The sequence below is a fragment of the Oncorhynchus clarkii genome, chromosome 4 (genome assembly GCF_045791955.1).
Source record: "Oncorhynchus clarkii lewisi isolate Uvic-CL-2024 chromosome 4, UVic_Ocla_1.0, whole genome shotgun sequence".
Lineage (NCBI taxonomy): Eukaryota > Metazoa > Chordata > Actinopteri > Salmoniformes > Salmonidae > Oncorhynchus > Oncorhynchus clarkii.
In genome coordinates this window covers 74,395,199-74,412,953 of record NC_092150.1, presented here as the reverse complement: position 1 = coordinate 74,412,953, position 17,755 = coordinate 74,395,199, and the positions used below count along the sequence as shown (strand labels likewise).

Genomic DNA, 17,755 nt, shown 5'->3' with positions numbered 1-17,755 from the left:
TGCAGATCCTCTCTAGCTCAGTCAGGCTGGATGGGGAGCATCGCTGCACAGCTATTTTTAGGTCTCTCCAGAGATGTTCAATCGGGTTCAAGTCCAGGCCACTCAATGACATTGAGACTTGTCCCGAAGCCACTCCTGCGTTGTCTTGGCTGTGTGCTTAAATGGTTGTTGTTCTGTTGGAAAGTGAACCTTCACCACAGCCAGAGGTGCTCAGCGCTCCGTTCATCTTTCCCTCGATCCTGACTAGTCTCCCAGTCCCTGCCAATGAAAAACATCCCCACAGCATGATGCTGCCAACACCATGCTTCACTGTAGAGATGGTGCCACATTTCCTCTAGACTTGGCATCAGGCCAAAGGGTTCAATCTTGGTTTCATCAGACCAGAGAATCTTGTTTATCATGGTCTGAGAGTCTTTAGGTGCCTTTTGGGAAACTCCAAATGGGCCGTCGTGTGCCTTTTATTGAGGAGTGGCTTCCGTCTGGCCACTCTACCATAAAGGCCTGATTGGTGGAGTGCTGCAGAGATGGGAGAGCATTCCAGAAGGACAACCATCTTCACAGAGGAACTCTGGAGCTCTGTCAGAGTGACCATCGAGTTCAGGGTCACATCCCTGACAAAGGCTCTTTTCCCTCCGATTCCTCAGTTTGGCCGGGCGTCCAGCTCTAGGAAGAGTCTTGGTCGTTCCAAACTTCTTCCATTTAAGAATGATGGAGGCCATTGTGTTTTTAGAGACCTTCAATGCTGTATAAATGTTTTGGTAGGATTCCCCAGATCTGTGCATCGACACAATCCTGTCTCAGAGCTCTACGGACAATTCCTTTGAAATCATGGCTTGTTTTTCAATCTGACATGCACTGTCAACTGTGATACTTTATATAGACAGGTGTGTGCCTTTGCAAATCATGTCCAATCAATTGAATTTACCACAGGTGAACTCCAATCAAGTTGTAGAAACATCTCAAGGATCGTCAATGGAAACCGGATGCACCGGAGCTCAATTTCAAGTCTCAAAGCAAAGGGACTGAAAACAATGTAGATAAAGTATTTATGTTTATTTTTAATACATTTGCATAAATAAATAAAAAACATTGCTGTTATTATGGGAGTGTGTAGATTGATTAGGACAAATATTTATTTAATCCATTTTAGAAAGCTGTAACAACAAAATGTGGAAAAAGTCGAGGGGTCTTAATTAATACTTCCTAAATGCACTGTAAATTAGACTATTTCTATATAAAAACACAACCTAGATTTACAAACACATTAATCTCTCAGGTGTCAATACTTTATTCTACTTCATTCTTGAAAGGATGATACATAATAAAATAAAAAAAGACCCTTCAGAACAGTCTACCTACAGTAACTTACTGTGAGAGCATGTAAACTATACATCACTGATATAATCCCTGGATTAAGTACAGGGGTATTATAGAAGCATTCTTCTCACCAAGCAGGAAATCCTCACATTTGAGACTATTGTTGGAAGGGGACTGCCTGTATGATTAGACTGACCTGCCTGCCTGCCCTGTGCTCTCCAAGACTCTCTCTTATATCAGCAGAATTAGAAAAGCCCCCCCCCCCCCCCCCCCCCCCCATCTTAAAACGGGGATATGTGTGGGGACGGGCGACCAGAACACAGGGAGGCTAAGGGAGCCGCAGACGTGCAGGACTCATAAACGCAACCTTTGGCAAGACCTCAACAATTGCAGCTTAAGATAATTTGGAAATACCAGACGGTGGTGCATACCCTCGGCAGCACTGCTAAACCGCAAAGCCGCTTTCTCTATGCTGTGTCCCTCGTGCTTTTACTCACTCTATCATCCAGATATACACTTCTACACACAAACATGAATTATACCCGGAACCTAACAGAGTTTTTTCTATGAATAACATCCTGAGCCATATCCTCATGAGCTTTTCTAATTGTTTGTTTGTTATAGACATATCATGTTTTTAGCTGGAGAGGATACAGGCTGTGTACACCAGCTCAGGTTAAATGACTAATAATTTACGGCCTATACTATAAAGTGCAGTGTTCAGCCCATTTCCCCATGCATGCAACACATTACAATATTCATGTAGTCAGACACCCTTAGGATGATTAACAAGGCAAAGTTCCCCTACGCCCTGACCCAGTTTTGTTTGTAGCTTTGGGTCATTTTTAAACAAAAAATGTACAGGAGACAGACGGGGTCAAGATCAGAGGTTAGCTTATCATTACTTTCCCTTGGTGCCTTGCGGTTACATCGTTTTGTACCGTGTTCAGTCGTCAATAATACAGTTTCTAATCCGGTTACAGCCAGGAGAGCCTTCTGCATTATAATAGCGTACAGTAATCTCCATCCATTGACACTGTAGCCCATCCTCATACCTGTCAATGATGAGCCATTGGGTTCTGAGGTATTCACGCACAGGGGTTAATAACCAGACAACAATAACAAAAAGAGATCACTTGTAATGGCCTAGCTACATGATGGCATGAGGCAGGCTGTGGTCTATCTTGGGTTAGTTATAAACATCTTTGATGGTAGTCTCGCCACAAACTGCGCATGTGCAGGCCGTCAAAACAAAGGCACTCCTTCAATATAAAGCTGTTTGACTAAAAATTAAAATGTGTCAGTTTGTAACTTTCACAAGGTTGGAGTAACATATTCAACTATTTAAGACAATGGCTCCAATCTAGGTTGTGCCTTTAGATTTGGACAAAAATTTAAAAAAGTTAGAATTTCTCACTACTCCAAACCCCGGCCTGCTTGGTTGCTTGCAAGCATTCCAGGAAGTCTTTCGATTATGTCCGGCCCACTCATTAGGCAGGATTAGGCGGTATTTTCTGAGCTAAACTGACTAAGACGCATCTCCAACAACAAACATTTTCTCTCACCCACTTGCATATGGTCTTTTTAGGTGAGCACTGATGCTGCCCTGTGATAAGCAGTGCCAACTTTGTCAAAGGGGCACCAAATATGTTGCTTGTCCATTCCCAGCACGCCACTCCGTGTAACTCTACACATCGCTGCGGCACTCCACCAACATTCAGTCAAAAATACAATCTAATATAAATCATGTAGCAGATATAGGATATGGTAGAAAGAGTATGTGGCCTTTTCTGTAGCCCACAGGGTGGAGATCAAATGTATGACAACGTAATGAGACTTTTTACGTCATGCAGGTTTCACTGATCAAATAACCAAACCTAAATGGCACCCAGTCAAATAAAAAGAATGCGCTGTCATGTTAAAAATAACACATCCTAAAAACAGGACAGGTCAAAGTAAAATGGACAATCACAACTGAGGAGTTTCACCCCATTGTCATTATTAGTGGTTTCAAGTTTGTTTCCGTCAATTTTTCACAAGCTGATCATAGCGGGAAAAAATATAATACTTCTGCATTTCCCACTGTGTAAACACATTACAAATAGGCTCACGATACCTGCTAACAAAGTTGGGTAGTTGATATTCAGAGCTTAAAATAGATAAATAGATTAGTCACAGAAATCAGGATTAATAAAGCCAATGCAACGCATGTTTTACAAATGGTGGGCCTACCACATGGACGGGCATTCATAAAAGTACATTGGGGGCCTACGTGGCTGACGTCTTTTGGATGTCTTTTTGGTCCTGTCCGGACTTATTTTTTGTGTTTTACAAACGGTAGGCTTACCACACAGATGGACATTCATAAAATTATATTTCAGGCAACACCGTAGGCACCTCAGTAAGCACGGATCGAAGCCGACACCTTTTGGAAGTATTTTTATGGCGCAGTCCGGACCGGCCTTGATTTCCACATCCACAGACATCGATTTTTTTGTCCAGACCAAATCTGAACCAACCATAGACGTCTAAATTTGGTTCTGATTTTGTCCGGTCTGGACCAGCCTTGATTCAGCCAAAACATAGACATCTATAAATTATGTATTTTCAACTTTCATTCAGAACCTAAATTGAACCTAACTTCAACTACTGGAAAATATGTATTTTAGCTTACTGGGGCTATTCTAGTTCTGCATTTTTTGGGGTCCTGCCTAGGGCGGCAGAACAGCAAGGACAAGCCCTGCTCGCAATGTTGTACCTCTGGGATTAGAAACTCTGTGTTAGTGGTACAGCCACTGCCGTATAATATCAGACAGCACCACATCTGTCGACCTCGCGATGCGTGTTCTCCTACCTGAACGTTCTGCAGCAGCCAAACACATCGCTCTCTGACGTCATCGAAAGGGCACCGCTTGGACAGCATGAGTAGACGGGCCAGGATGTCGTTCAGGTCGCTGGTGGGGTGCCCTGCAGTAGCTACAGGCGAGGGGACGGTGGCTGGTATCGGCCCTATACTCTCCACTCTCCGCATCACCTCCTGGCTGATGTGCTCCATTGCTGTGCCTCTGGATCTCGGGTCACGGCTGCCCAGAGCCTCCCATCTGGCTGTGGCATCCTGATCCTGGATGTCCATCTTATTCTGATTCTCTTGATTTCTCGTGGCAGGCTATAATATGAAGTGCATGAAATACCAACCGTTTGCTGTCAAATACTCAGATGCTAAAATCTTTATGTACACCCTACGTTAGCATCCCCCAAATGCATTCAATAGACCCTACAACTACAAATATTTATGAAAATTCTAAAACAATGTCAGTCAACTTCAACAATGCAGCTAGAGAGTTGACATTGATAATGCAAATGAGAAACAAAATACTTTGACTGGATAAAAAGGACATTGTATGCATTGCCAAGATGCTTCTGTGTGTGTGTGACCAGTGAAAGGGAACGGACAAAAAAAACATGCGGGCGTATCAATGGACAATGCAGACAACTTTTCTTCCCTTCCAACCTGTACGGAGAACACTGAGAAAGCCAGTCGTTTGTTTACCAGAAAGTTACTGCCAACAAAGAAAGCCTAGTTGTACAGTACTGCTGCTGAGAACAACAAGCTAGCTGTAGCTACAACGCTAGTTAGCCGTTTTGCAGTCCGTTGGCAGCTAGTAATGTTGTTCAACATGCAAAAATAAAAACATGTTTCCTATGTACTTCCAAAATGTTTGGCACTGATCTGACAGTATCCACATCCATTGCACTTTGTTTTTGTAGTCTCATTATCTAGTTATAAATGTGTGGTATCTGGTTTACAAGGCAGGTTTGGTTAGCTAGCCAAAATGCCCATTCAATCTTTTCTCGCCCTCTCTGTTTTAAGCCTTTTAACAGTAGCTAGCTGGTTACAAAACAAGAGTATTGTACAAATATCTATAGCATAACGGCAGTTATATACCCTCATTTTTCAGTACATTTTACAAACGAAGGGTGTCATTCACAAATACTTACTTGATTCACATTATTTTGCACAGATCTTGCAGCCGTAGGAAGTCTTGAGTCTGCACTGAAATACGGAGGCAGATTTCATTATACAGAGCAGCAACTTGAGTTGACAGTTGATTGGAAAGACTCATGTCCAATGGTCTACTGCATAATACAAAGAAGGAGGATCTATGCAGATCTTCACCAATAGGTATGGTGTACGGCGTGCCCATAACCACGACAGGGGAAACATGGGTGTTTGATTATTTTTGCAATCTGACCCACATAAAAAACGGGAATGAACAGGTATTAAAAAATACATTTCCCAGCAAACATAGTGATTGTTGTTGCGCTGAGCCCCCCCTTCCCCTTGTTTATCATAAATGTAAGTTAACAACATTTTTAGAAGTGAACACATCCCCCACTTTGCTTTTACACAGACAAGCAATTCAAAACCTCAGGTGACACAGACATTTAAATACTATTTGCAACAGTGCCACCATTACAACTCTTTGAATATAGAAATGTGTATTTTTATATATGAAAATATAGTGCCATTCACAAGAGTAAGGAGAGAATGCCATCATCGTTTGAGGTTTTTGCCATAATTTGGACTAAACATCCAGCCAGCCAGGGTGTCTGTGATGGGGAGATTACCACAGTGGGACGTGGGAAAACTGCTGTCTCATTCAAGACTGTCACCAGGTGGCTAGTGCCAGACAGGCACATGCTATTCCGTTCCTTTATAAACGTACCACAAAGCTCTGAAAACCCATACGTGTGCATGTGAAGAAATCTGCGCATTCATCTGCATCTCATCATCGTCATCATCATCATCTGCAAACAGGCTGCCTGCCTCTCAGCTTTGACAGCTTTCTGATGGTATGAAAATATAATTTTCCGACTAATATTCTCCATGACCAAATATTTTGCATAATTTGGTTGAAGGGCCACTTCAATCAATTGAATCATTGGTTCAGACTGTTAAATCTTGTTAGACTGATAAATTCATACATTTAAGTTATGCTCCGGTTCCAAGCGCATTTGATTAATATATTATACTGGGTCTGCATTACAGTATTATTTTATCCCTACATCTGTTGTAGCAGACACTCTTTTGAGTGGATAGTGCCTAGAATAAACTGTGCGCAGAGAACCCACTGCGCAGGCTGAACCAGAGAGCGGTAAAATGAAGAGTGTAGGAGGGAAATGTTCATTGTAAGAACTGCCTGCTGTCATCGTTTGGAAGTTTAGCCATCCAAAGTCAACAAATCGGAACCAGATAAATAATACATGTCATATATTTGTATTTTATTTCGAGGGTATTTTTTCTACCATTACATATGGAGGCTTATCAAGATCAGGTGAGACAATTTCATAGCTAAGTTAGCAAAATAACTCTAGACATGCTTCGTGTTAGCTAACGTTAGTTAGTCAACACATAGCTAGCTGGCAAGCTATCCTTCCTCGTAACTAACGTTAGCTAGCTAGCGATGCAAGTGCTTCTGTTTGCAGCCGGTTATCTTTGTTTGAGTCATGGTTGTCACGCTAGCTACTGAGACTAGCTTGCTAAAAGGAACAATGGAACGTTCGATGTGTTTCCAGGAGAGTTTGTTTGTCTTTTTGAAAACAGCTGCGTTGCCACCTTGCTAAGACTGGGCACGTTTAGCACTCTTGTGGGTGGTCTTCATGCTGGTGTCTTTGCTAAGTCATTCAACCATGCTGCTTTTCTATCTAGTTGCTGGACTCCCCTTCCAAAAATAGTTACATAGGGAGCTACTACCAGCCTCCAGATAGGCTGTCACCTCCTTCATATGTCTGGGAAGCCCCTGCACCCCTTACCAAGACGGTCATGAACTTGCAGAACATCACTCCGCAGGTGTATCGGACTACGCCTGATGCTGGCAGCAAAGGTAGGCACAATGTAGACAATGAAATGCCTTTACTTCTGGGACTGTCTGCTGTTCTAGGTCCTTGGTCTAACTATTATGCATATGGTTGTAGCTTGGTTACTAACGGTAGGTGTTTTTCTCCCCGGTAGCAGTCATTGCTGCTCTCAAGACCCTCCAGGAGAAGATCCGTCGTCTGGAGCTGGAAAGGAAGCAGGCTGAGAAGAACGTCAAACAGTTCTCCCAGGCAGCCCATGGATATGAGTGCTGCATCACTCCATGCAACACTACAGAAACAGATGGCTCCAGGAAGAAAGGTACTTGACTTTGAGACTATATACTGTATATCTGCAACTCACTCTCTGTTCCTCTTGTTTTTTTTGTGTTTTTTTAAGGGGGGTAGATCAGCTTTAATATTGCAGATAGATTGTATCTTCCATCAATGTAATTGTCTGCATCACTTCCAATCCCCCATACATATTCCTTTATTACTTTCTAACCCTACCACCCCTCCCCTAATTGGAGTAAACTAGTGAACAACAACGCTTAGGCCTCTACTTACAGCTTATACATACTATATACATTTTATGGACACAGTCTATTTTACAATAGTTATCTTTTGTTTGTTTTTACACCAGTTCTTCCTCAACCTCTCCCATCTATTGCTGATGTCCATCTGGTTTGATTTCTATTTGCCATGTCTGTGCCTCTTGTTGCTCTGTACTCAGAATGATGCTTATGGTGATAAGGAACTATGTCTAATCTCTCACTCCTGTTTTTTGTCTGTGTTAAGAGCGGGTCACTCCGCTTCAGTCTGCGGAAGCTCGCTGTCAGCTCCTTGAGAAGCAGCTGGACTACATGAGGAAGATGGTGGAGAATGCAGAGAAGGACAAGAACACTCTGACTGAGAAACAGGTACATGCCACTAAGGGTGTGTTCATAAACTCACTCTGGCTATCGACTCTGATTTCAGAGCACTTTCATATGAGTGTGTCAGAGCGCAGAATAACTTATGAATTTTACAAACTCGCAACACTTGCTGAGTATGGCCGGTGTCAGTCAATGTCAGCAAAAAAAACGTAATTCAATTGTTGTCAGGAGCACAGTTACAGACACCAACACTCTAGATAACATGAAAACAGTCTAACCAGCTGTGTTAGCTAGGGTGAGTACAATGGTCAGACTGTGTTGTCCTCTCATTTGTGTCTAGAAATAGCTAGCAAACTAGCCAAATGAAGCCAGATAGCTTGGGTGCTTGACTGCCGTTGCTCGGATCAAACCTACTCCTCGGCCAGAGTGTCCAGTGTGGCTCTGAACGCTCCGAGAGCAAAACGCTCTGAATTTATGAATGGACAATCTGACAACGCTCTGAATTTACGTACACCCAGAGCACAGCTGTCCATAGATATATATAGCTGAATGTGAATCTGCTGGCCTCTGTTCACCAGTTCCTCATCATCTAGGCAGACATGTTGCATGTTATTTTTGCTGCATCAAACTAGATTAACACGTGTCTGTTTATCCATTGGAGTTGTCCCTTCAGAAGCATGCCCACACTCCGCTGGAGAAGCTGGAGAAACTGGAGAGGGACTGTCTGAAACTGTCCAAGACACAGTCTGTGGCTGAGGTAACCAATGGTGCTTTGGTTGAATGAGGCATAACTAACCATAGTCTGTGATGGTAAATCAAAAGTTAATCTCTCATCTTTTCTCTGTTTTCCTCAGAGGAAAATTGAGCTGCTGGAACAGAAACTCCTGGAAGAGGAACACGAGCGGAAACTTGTGCAGGAGAAAGCAGATGAGGTTAGTGTAATAACACATACACAAGCAGTGGTATAGTGGAGGCTAAACAGTTTTAACTTTATTTTATTTTGCGATAGCGGTTACCAGCCTTTTGCGGAAAAATACATTGAAAGTATAGGGAACGTTACTTTTTTCATCATGACCGATGATCGGACACACAAGGTTCCACTTTTATCAAGCCCAAACATCCTTTAACAGCTGCAGAGGGAGCTGGAGACTAACCTCCGCCTGTGTCCTGCAGTCCCGGATGAGGTTAAACCAAAGAAGAAGTCCAAAAATGCCTTCAAGGTACTACATTCAATAACCAGAACTTAATGACGTGCACTGCAATTAACTTTATTTTGTGCTACATAACAATGTCTGAACATTTCCTCTCCAGAAAATGAGTTTGGTGCGGCAAGAGGCCCCAGCACCACCATGTTTCCCCAAAAATAAACTGCCCTTCGTAGCTGGAACAGTACGTCTGCATTTTACTTTGCAAGAATTTATTGGGTTTGTTGAGAGAATCCCTCTGACTGAGCTCTACATCTCTCCCTATCTTTCTCTCTCTTAGTCGACAAGCCCCAGCCACTCGGTGCATGCTAACATGCAGAGTGTCCTCCACATGATGAAGCACCACCAGCCCCACCTGTGTGAGCGGGTGCGTTCCCTGCGCAGGTCTGGCTCCGCTGGGGCCAGGAGAGCCCTCCATAGGGCCCCATCCACCTCCACCTCTCCCCCTGGACCGGCAGATCCTGCTCTGGGCTCTCTGTCTGAGCTACTGCTGGCACTGCAGGACGAACTGGGACAGATGAGCTTGTGAGTACTACCACTAGCTAAGAGTGTGTGTGTGTTTGTGGACAATGTGTATGCAGGTTTGTGACTGATTTTTGAGGGGGCTGATAGTGTGTTAACATTAATTATTAAACACACATTACTGAGTGTGTTTAATATTTCTGTCTGTGTAATTCAGTGAGCACCAAGAGCTGGTTTGTCAAATGGATGAGACGCGGCGTCGGGACACCAGGGAGGACCTGGAGAGGGAGCTAGAGCTGCTGGTCAAGAGGATGGAGGAGAAGGGATCTCAGATCACCAAGCTCCGCAAACACCAGCAGACTGTACGTACATAATACTGCAGAGATGGAGTTGGGAGGAATGAGGGGATGTTCTGCAGGAGGGGTAGGGAGGAGGATTACTGGGGAAGGACTTTCTTTTTGACATGTCTAATAATACTGTATGACCTCTCCCTGTGTTTCCTCTCCCTACTCAGGTGGACAAACTTACACAGAAACCTCGTCGGCGGGCGACAAGTGAGGATGGCAGGGCTAAGGGGGGGAGTGGGGTGAGATCCTTGCCCCCCTCTCCAGTTAAGACCACCTCACGGGGGGGTAAGAGAACTGGGGTGGGTCAGGAGGAGAACCTCCAGCTGCTCAGAGAGACCCAGAGACTCTGCACTAGCCTAAAGAAAGATGACATCACCTGGGAGACATAGCTAGGGCAGCATGTATCAGAGCTGGATCTGAAGGACCGCTCTGTACAGGTTAATCTCAAACCATACTGGATTATATACAAATTATGACCAATGGGCGATGGAGATGAAAGCCTGCATACATAGGGGTCCTTCAGGACTGACTTCGGGAGCCACAGAAGAAAAGCATTGTGGATCCCCCATTGTGGTTTTCAGCTTCTGCATTGTCAGATGTTTTCTAAACAGATATTTATGACCAATGAATGTCTCACCTTGAAGAATAAACATTTTATATCCAATAGTTTTCTCTCTTGCGAGCTTTGAAGTGATGCGTTGGGGCATATTTTATTTCAATTATATTATTGTATTTGAAGTTACTTTTTATTTCTTGTATTTGTTATGCATGTTTGTTTTGTTATACACATTGTACATGTACAAAAATAGTTATGTTTTTGTCTAATTAACACTTAATATAACAGTGTTAGACTTTTGTTTTACCTCAACCTTTTGTGTGATTTTCATTCATCTATTAAAGCCAGATTTGGCCAGACTACTTCAGTTCAATGTTTTGTGCCCTAATGGTCACATACAGTCCATATCCACTAGATGGTGATGTTTCTCCTGGATAGGAAACTAGAGGTAAGAAGAGGCCACCATTTATGTTTTTGTAGTTTTAGGGCCTCCAGCCCTACTACAGTTAGTCATTTATTTCAGCTTGTGAAATTATGACTTATTTAATTTAGGGACATAGACTACAGTATTTCTTTACAATACATTAATAGACAACTGACATTCCCCTATTGTTCTCCAGTATCAAACCTTGCCTAGACAAGGTATTATGAAACCTATTGACACTTACCATAAGGCCTACTGCGTAGGGTATGACCAGCTTCATAATACCCAATATAAGCATCATACGGCTGACTTCCTTATCTGAAAGTCAACCCATGCGGTTTGTTCTGTTTGAGAAAGCTTATGTCAACAGCAACAGCAGCACGAAGGAGCATCTGTCTTTCTGACCACAGGAATACTGAGGTGGTGCAGTACAGTTAGCTTGGGTGCCAGTCCTTCTCCATAAGGTGGAGGTTGGAAATAGCAGAAACAGACTAGCACACAGACTGACTCTGAATGTGAGACAGGCTGGAGTTGGGAATGTAGACTAAGTGAGACTTGAGATGAGCTTTCAGTCTTTGTTTCCATTCACAGTGGCCTCAAAGCTCAGGGGACACCAGATATGCGATATGCAAGAGGACTTAGAACCCCCATAGAGGGAGGTCGAGTGAACCAAGTCTATCCTCCAAAACAAGCACACACAAAACTGTACACTCTGTTAACAGTATATACAGTCTTGTGAAAAAGAGTACTCCCTTTAGAAAGTGTTTTTTTTAAAACATATTTGGACACATGGATATTTGGGCTAAATTCCAAACACATTTATTGATAAAGGTAACCCAATTTAACAAATAACACAAACAAAAATTACTTTGAAAATGTTAATGCAATTAAAATAAACAAATTACAAGTTTCTTAAGCAGAAAAAATGTGAACACCCCTAGCTTTACCATCACCTAAAAAGGCTAGAATTAGAATCAGGTGCACCAAAACAGATGCAAATTATTAGGAATTCATTAGAGCACCTTGGGCCCAGCCTTCCATAAAGATTAGAAACTTGGTCTGGTTTGGTTTTAACCGTATTGCTGTGTGGTAACATATCACGCCAATATGAAAACACCTCCAAGGCCCTCAGAAGAAACATTATTGATGCCAGTGAGTCTGGGAAGGGTTACAAATCCATTTCCAAGCAATCAAAGTACATCATTCCACTGTCCGATGGATTTTCTACAAATGGAGAAAACTCCAGACCACTGGCAATCTACTTAGGACAGATCGTCCCACCAAATTCTGACAAAAGATACCCGTAGAAGTCTCTAAGAACCCCAGGGTAACTTTAAGGGATCTACAGACCTCTTGCCATAATCAGTGTCGAAGTGCATGAGTCAACTGTCAGAAAGAGACTGCACAAACTTGGCCAACATGGGAGGTCAAGAAGGAAGAAGCCTCTGCACTCAAAAAAGAATGTCAAGACTGACATTTGCCAGACAACACCTGGGTAAAGACCAAAACTACTGTAACATTGTGCTCTGGACAGATGAGTCAAAGGTGGAGTTGTTTGCCTGCAATGCCAGACGCCATCTTTGACAAAAACAAAACACTGCCTTTGAACAGAAGAACCTCAAACCAACCCTAAAGCATGGAGGCGGTGGCATTATGGTTTATGGCTGCTTTGCTGCCTGATGGCCTGGCCAACTTGCCATCATTTAGTCAACCATGATGATCCAAAACACACAAAAGTAAAGCTACAACCGAATGGCTCAAAAAGAAGAAATGGAGGTTTATGGAATGGCTGAGTCAAAGCCAAGATCTCAATCCTGTCCAAATGCTGTGGGGGAACTTGAAGTGGGCCTTGCATGCAAGACATCCCTCGAAAATGACACGGTTGACACAGTAGAATGGGGAAACATTTCTCAGTCGATATAAGAGACTGATAGACAGTTACAAGAAACGGCTACATTAAGTTATTTCAGCCAAAGGGGGCAACACCAGCTATTGAAGCTAGGGGTGTACTTATTTTTTCCACTATGGAATTGCATTTCTGTTAATTTTTTTTGATGAATAATGATTGCAAAGTATAATGTTTCATTGGTTAAATTAGGTTCCCTTTATCTGTCAATAGTGTTGAAGTGAAGACTACATAACCATCTGTCCAAATATTTACAAAAAAAGACAACTTTCCAGGGGGCGTACTTACTTTTTCACATGACTGTATACACACCATTGACTTATACACACGCGCACACACACACAGTGCTCCTTCTCTCATTCTCTATCGACACAAGATAAAATTGTGGAAAAGCATTGCCCATCACTGATGGGACGGATGATGATGACGACAGACATTCGTTAGGAGTTATCCTAGACTGACTGGGGATTTCTATACAGTAATCACCTGCTATGTTATGGGCTGGGCTCTGCCCATAGGGGCTGGAGAAGCCAAGAGCTCTGCCTAATCGAGTGCCAGCAAATCAGCAGGGTGTGTGTCTTCATACTGTGACTACAATTTGAGCTATAAAAAACACTTTTACAGAATCATCTCAAGTTCAGAATGATTAGTTATCCCAGGGAGAGAGCCTCATCTTAACATTTGACCATGGTTTTGTGTCATTGTCGTTATACCCAGCAAACAGACACACAGGGAGGCTTTGTCTCAGTCTCAGACATTACCCATGTAATGACCTCAGTCCTTAGCCACTCCCCAGACACCAAAACACTCTGTGGTCCAACCATTAATCGACCCCAACTATGGTCCTTAAGCTGCAGGTGTGTGTGTGGTCAAATTTGTATCCCTAGGGCGGTGGTCTGTTTTCCCAGGGTTCAATTGAAATGAAAACCTAAATTGTAAAAGTTAAAAAGGCAGACGTGGCCGGCTTGGTCTCCACCCCGACCTGAACTGGCTGTACAGGGCCCTGAGTCATGGGAGATGAGTTCAGCTGGCACTCATTGTTTTTACCGTCCATTTGATTCACTTCTATACATCTGCCATCACTGGGTTCTGGTATTTTCTCTGTGATTTGGAGCTCACTGCATCTCACCGCACAGAGAGCGGGGTCAGAGAGAGCAGTACTGAATCCAGTGGTTTGTCTCATACTGTTTTATTAGATTATCGAATAGCACTGGGAGCAGAAATCAAGTTAGCTCAGATGAGCCCTGGCCTTTGTCTATCTTTCCCTCCCATCTCACCATCATTTAATCTCTCTCCCCCACCAGACTCACCCACTCCCATACATTCTCTTATTTTCTCCCCGTTTTCACTCTCTCAACTCCCTTACTCCATTTCCCTTTCCATTCTCTCACCTCCCTCTATTACTTTCTTTCTCTCCCTCCCCCTCCTGCTCAATCTCCTGACCAGTGGACAAAGCAGAGTGGTGTCGGTAGCAGCCAGAGTGGGAGGCCAGAGTAATGTCTGTATTCTGCAAGGGCCAGGTATGTTGCTGTGGGTGTGTGAAAGTCCCAAAACACAGTCGCTGGACTGTTGGCAGCCGTCTTTCAACCTACAGTAAGGCTTAAACATTTATATATATGTATATATATATATATATATAAATGGACAGTAAAAATATATATATATACACTGAACAAGAATATAAAAGCAAAATGCTGGAGGAGTATTTATGTCTGTAATAAAGCCCTTTTGTGGGGAAAATCTCATTCTGATTGGGTGGGCCTGGCTTCCCAGTCGGTTGGCCTGGCTCCCAGTTGGGTGGGCCTATGCCCTACCAGGCCCACTCATGGCTGCTCCCCTGCCCAGTCATGTGAAATCCATAGATTAGGGTCTAGGAATTTATTTCAATTGACTGATTTCCTTTTATGAACTGTAACTCAGCAAAATCTTTGAAATTGTTGCATGTTGCATTTATATTTTTGTTCAGTATATGTATATATACAGTGAGGGAAAGAAGTATTTGATCCCCTGCTGATTTTGTACATTTGCCCACTGACAAAGAAATTATCAGTCTATAATTTAAATTGTAGGTTTATTTGAACAGTGAGAGACAGAATAACAACAAACAATCCAGAAAAACGCATGTCAAAAATGTTATAAATTGATTTGCATTTTAATGACGGAAATAAGTATTTGACCCCTCTGCAAAACATGACTTAGTACTTGGTGGCAAAACCCTTGTTGGCAATCACAGAGGTCAGACGTTTCTTGTAGTTGGCCACCAGGTTTGCACACATCTCAGGAGGGATTTTGTCCCACTCCTCTTTGCAGATGTTCTCTAAGTCATTAATAAGGTTTCGAGGCTGACGTTTGGCAACTCGAACCTCCAGCTCCCTCCACAGATGTTCTATGGGATTAAGGTCTGGAGACTGGCTAGGCCACTCCAGGACCTTAATGTGCTTCTTCTTGAGCCACTCCTTTGTTGCCTTGGTCATGTGTTTTGGGTCATTGTCATGCTGGAATACCCATCCACGACCCATTTTCAATGCCCTGGCTGAGGGAAGGAGGTTCTCACCCAAGATTTTACGGTACATGGCCCTGTCCATCGTCCCTTTGATGCGGTGAAGTTGTCCTGTCCCCTTAGCAGAAAAACGCCCCCAAAGCATAATTTTTCCACCTCCATGTTTGACGGTGGGGATGGTGTTCTTGGGGTCATAGGCAGCATTCCTCCTTCTCCAAACACGGCGAGGTAAGTTGATGCCAAAGAGCTCCATTTTGGTCTCATCTGACCACAACACTTTCACCCAGTTGTCCTCTGATTCATTCAGATGTTCATTGGCAAACTTCAGACGGGCATGTATTTGTGCTTTCTTGAGCAGGGGGGAACTTGCGGGCGTGGGATTTCAGCCCTTCACGGCGTAGTGTGTTACCAATGGTTTTCTTGGTGACTATGGTCCCAGCTGCCTTGAGGTCATTGACAGGATCCTCCCGTGTAGTTCTGGGCTGATTCCTCACCGTTCTCATGATCATTGCAACTCCACGAGGTGAGATCTTGCGTGGAGCCCCAGGCCGAGGGAGATTGACAGTTCTTTTGTGTTTCTTCCATTTGTGAATAATCGCACCAACTGTTGTCACCTTCTCACCAAGCTGCTTGGTGATGGTATTGTAGCCCATTCCAGCCTTGTGTAGGTCTACAATCTTGTCCCTGACATCCTTGGAGAGCTCTTTGGTCTTGGCCATGTTGGAGAGTTTGGAATCGGATTGATTGATTGCTTCTGTGGGCAGGTGTCTTTTATTCAGGTAACAAACTGAGATTAGGAGCACTCCCTTGAAGAGTGTGCTCCTAATCTCAGCTCGTTACCTGTATAAAAGACACCTGGGAGCCAAAAATCTTTCTGATTGAGGGGGGGTCAAATACTTATTTCCCTCATTAAAATGCAAATCAATTTATAACATTTTTGACAAGGGTTTTTCTGGATTGTTTTGTTGTTATTCTGTATCTCACTGTTCAAATAAACCTACCATTAAAATAATAGACTCACCATTTCTTTGTCAGTGGGCAAACGTACAAAATCAGCAGGGGATCAAATACTTTTTTCCCTCACTGTTTAAATCACTGACAATATCTACAGAGCAAATAATGTGAAGCACTCCAGCTTGAATGATTTCACAAGACAAATTCCCTGTCAGTCTACAACAGTGTTCCCCAACTGTCGGCCCATTGTTGGACATAAAAGACTGTAAAAACACCAGCTCAAAGTGATTCCAATTTAGGAAATCCTTCCCAAAGTATTCTCACACAAGATATAGAGATAATAGACTGAGTATATTAAACATTAGGACCCCCCCCATTAGGACCCCTTGCCCTCAGAACAGCCTCAATTATTTGGGGCATGGACTCTACAAGGTGTCGAAAGCGTTCCACAGGGATGTTGGCTCATGCTGACGCCAATGCTTCCGACAGTTGTGTCAAGTTGTCTGGATGTCCTTTTGATGGTGGACCATTCTTGATACACACAGGAAACTGTTGAGCGTGAAAAGTCCAGCAGCGTTGCAGTTCTTGACACGAACCGGTGCGCCAGGCACCTACTACCATACTCAAAGGCGCTTAAATCTTTTGTCTTGCCCATTCACCCTCTGAATGGTACACACACAATTCATGTCTCAAGTTTCTCAAGGCTTAAAAATACTTATTTAACCTGTCTCCTCCCCTTCATCTACAGTGATTGAAGGGGATTTAACACATGACATCAATAAGGGATCCTACCTTTTACTTGGATTCACTTGGTCATGGAAAGAGCAGGTGTTCATAATGTTTTGTATACTCAATGTATGTGATGGTATACAAATGTAAACAAGGTTTGAAATGATTATGTTTCAGTCAAACATGATATCTGTTTGGGCTTCTTACGGTCAGTTTGCAGTCCACAAATTATTTGTAATTATGTTCCGGCCCCCTGACCGTCAGCTCAAGATAGAATCTGCCCGCAGCTGAATCTAGTTGATGATTCCTTGGTCTATAATAAATAGTGTTCACAGTGAGTTGATTTGTCATCAAGTAACCTCGTCCCCAGGCTCGAATAGAGATTCAGCAGGTGGATGAGCTTAGTCATCGAGTAACTAACAAGACTGACTGGGAGATTCCCCCTCTTCCTTAAAGGGCATCTGGGGTCATAAATAAGAGATGGACTGAAATAGAACATCCATGTGGCTCATCGACCATCCATGTCCACTGCACACTAAGTGCAGGGCGTTAGATTGTTTTTGATGGAAAGATGGAAAGGACCTAGTACTCAGAGTCCAAAATGCCTGGCCTTTCCCGTAACCT

General features: G+C 43.2%; 2 protein-coding genes across 3 annotated transcripts in view; one reads left to right on the top strand and one right to left on the bottom strand.

The window, feature by feature from the left end:
* The window catches only part of LOC139407271 (sestrin 1), a 69,623-nt gene extending 64,225 nt beyond the window's left edge, over positions 1–5,398 (bottom strand). Inside the window, exons 1-2 of the mRNA XM_071150902.1 lie at positions 5,317–5,398; positions 4,172–4,483 (exon numbers count right to left, since the gene is read on the bottom strand). Coding sequence (XP_071007003.1) covers positions 4,172–4,450 — 279 coding nt within the window. The 5' untranslated portion in view covers positions 4,451–4,483; positions 5,317–5,398. The remainder of the gene's footprint in view (positions 1–4,171; positions 4,484–5,316) is intronic.
* A 588-nt stretch (positions 5,399–5,986) lies between these two features.
* On the top strand, positions 5,987–10,980 carry LOC139407834 (centrosomal protein 57, like 1). 2 transcript variants are annotated; one of them, XM_071151704.1, is made up of 11 exons: positions 5,987–6,171; positions 7,028–7,202; positions 7,331–7,495; positions 7,972–8,093; positions 8,710–8,805; positions 8,903–8,980; positions 9,179–9,268; positions 9,360–9,437; positions 9,534–9,778; positions 9,933–10,077; positions 10,230–10,980. In XM_071151704.1, the coding sequence occupies exons 1-11, from the start codon at positions 6,169–6,171 to the stop codon at positions 10,449–10,451; spliced, it is 1,419 nt and encodes a 472-aa protein (XP_071007805.1). In that variant the 5' UTR covers positions 5,987–6,168; the 3' UTR covers positions 10,452–10,980. The 2 variants fall into 2 exon arrangements, with proteins under 2 accessions (XP_071007805.1, XP_071007804.1); XM_071151703.1 differs by lacking the exon at positions 5,987–6,171 and adding an exon at positions 6,457–6,653.
* Positions 10,981–17,755: the final 6,775 nt, after the last annotated feature.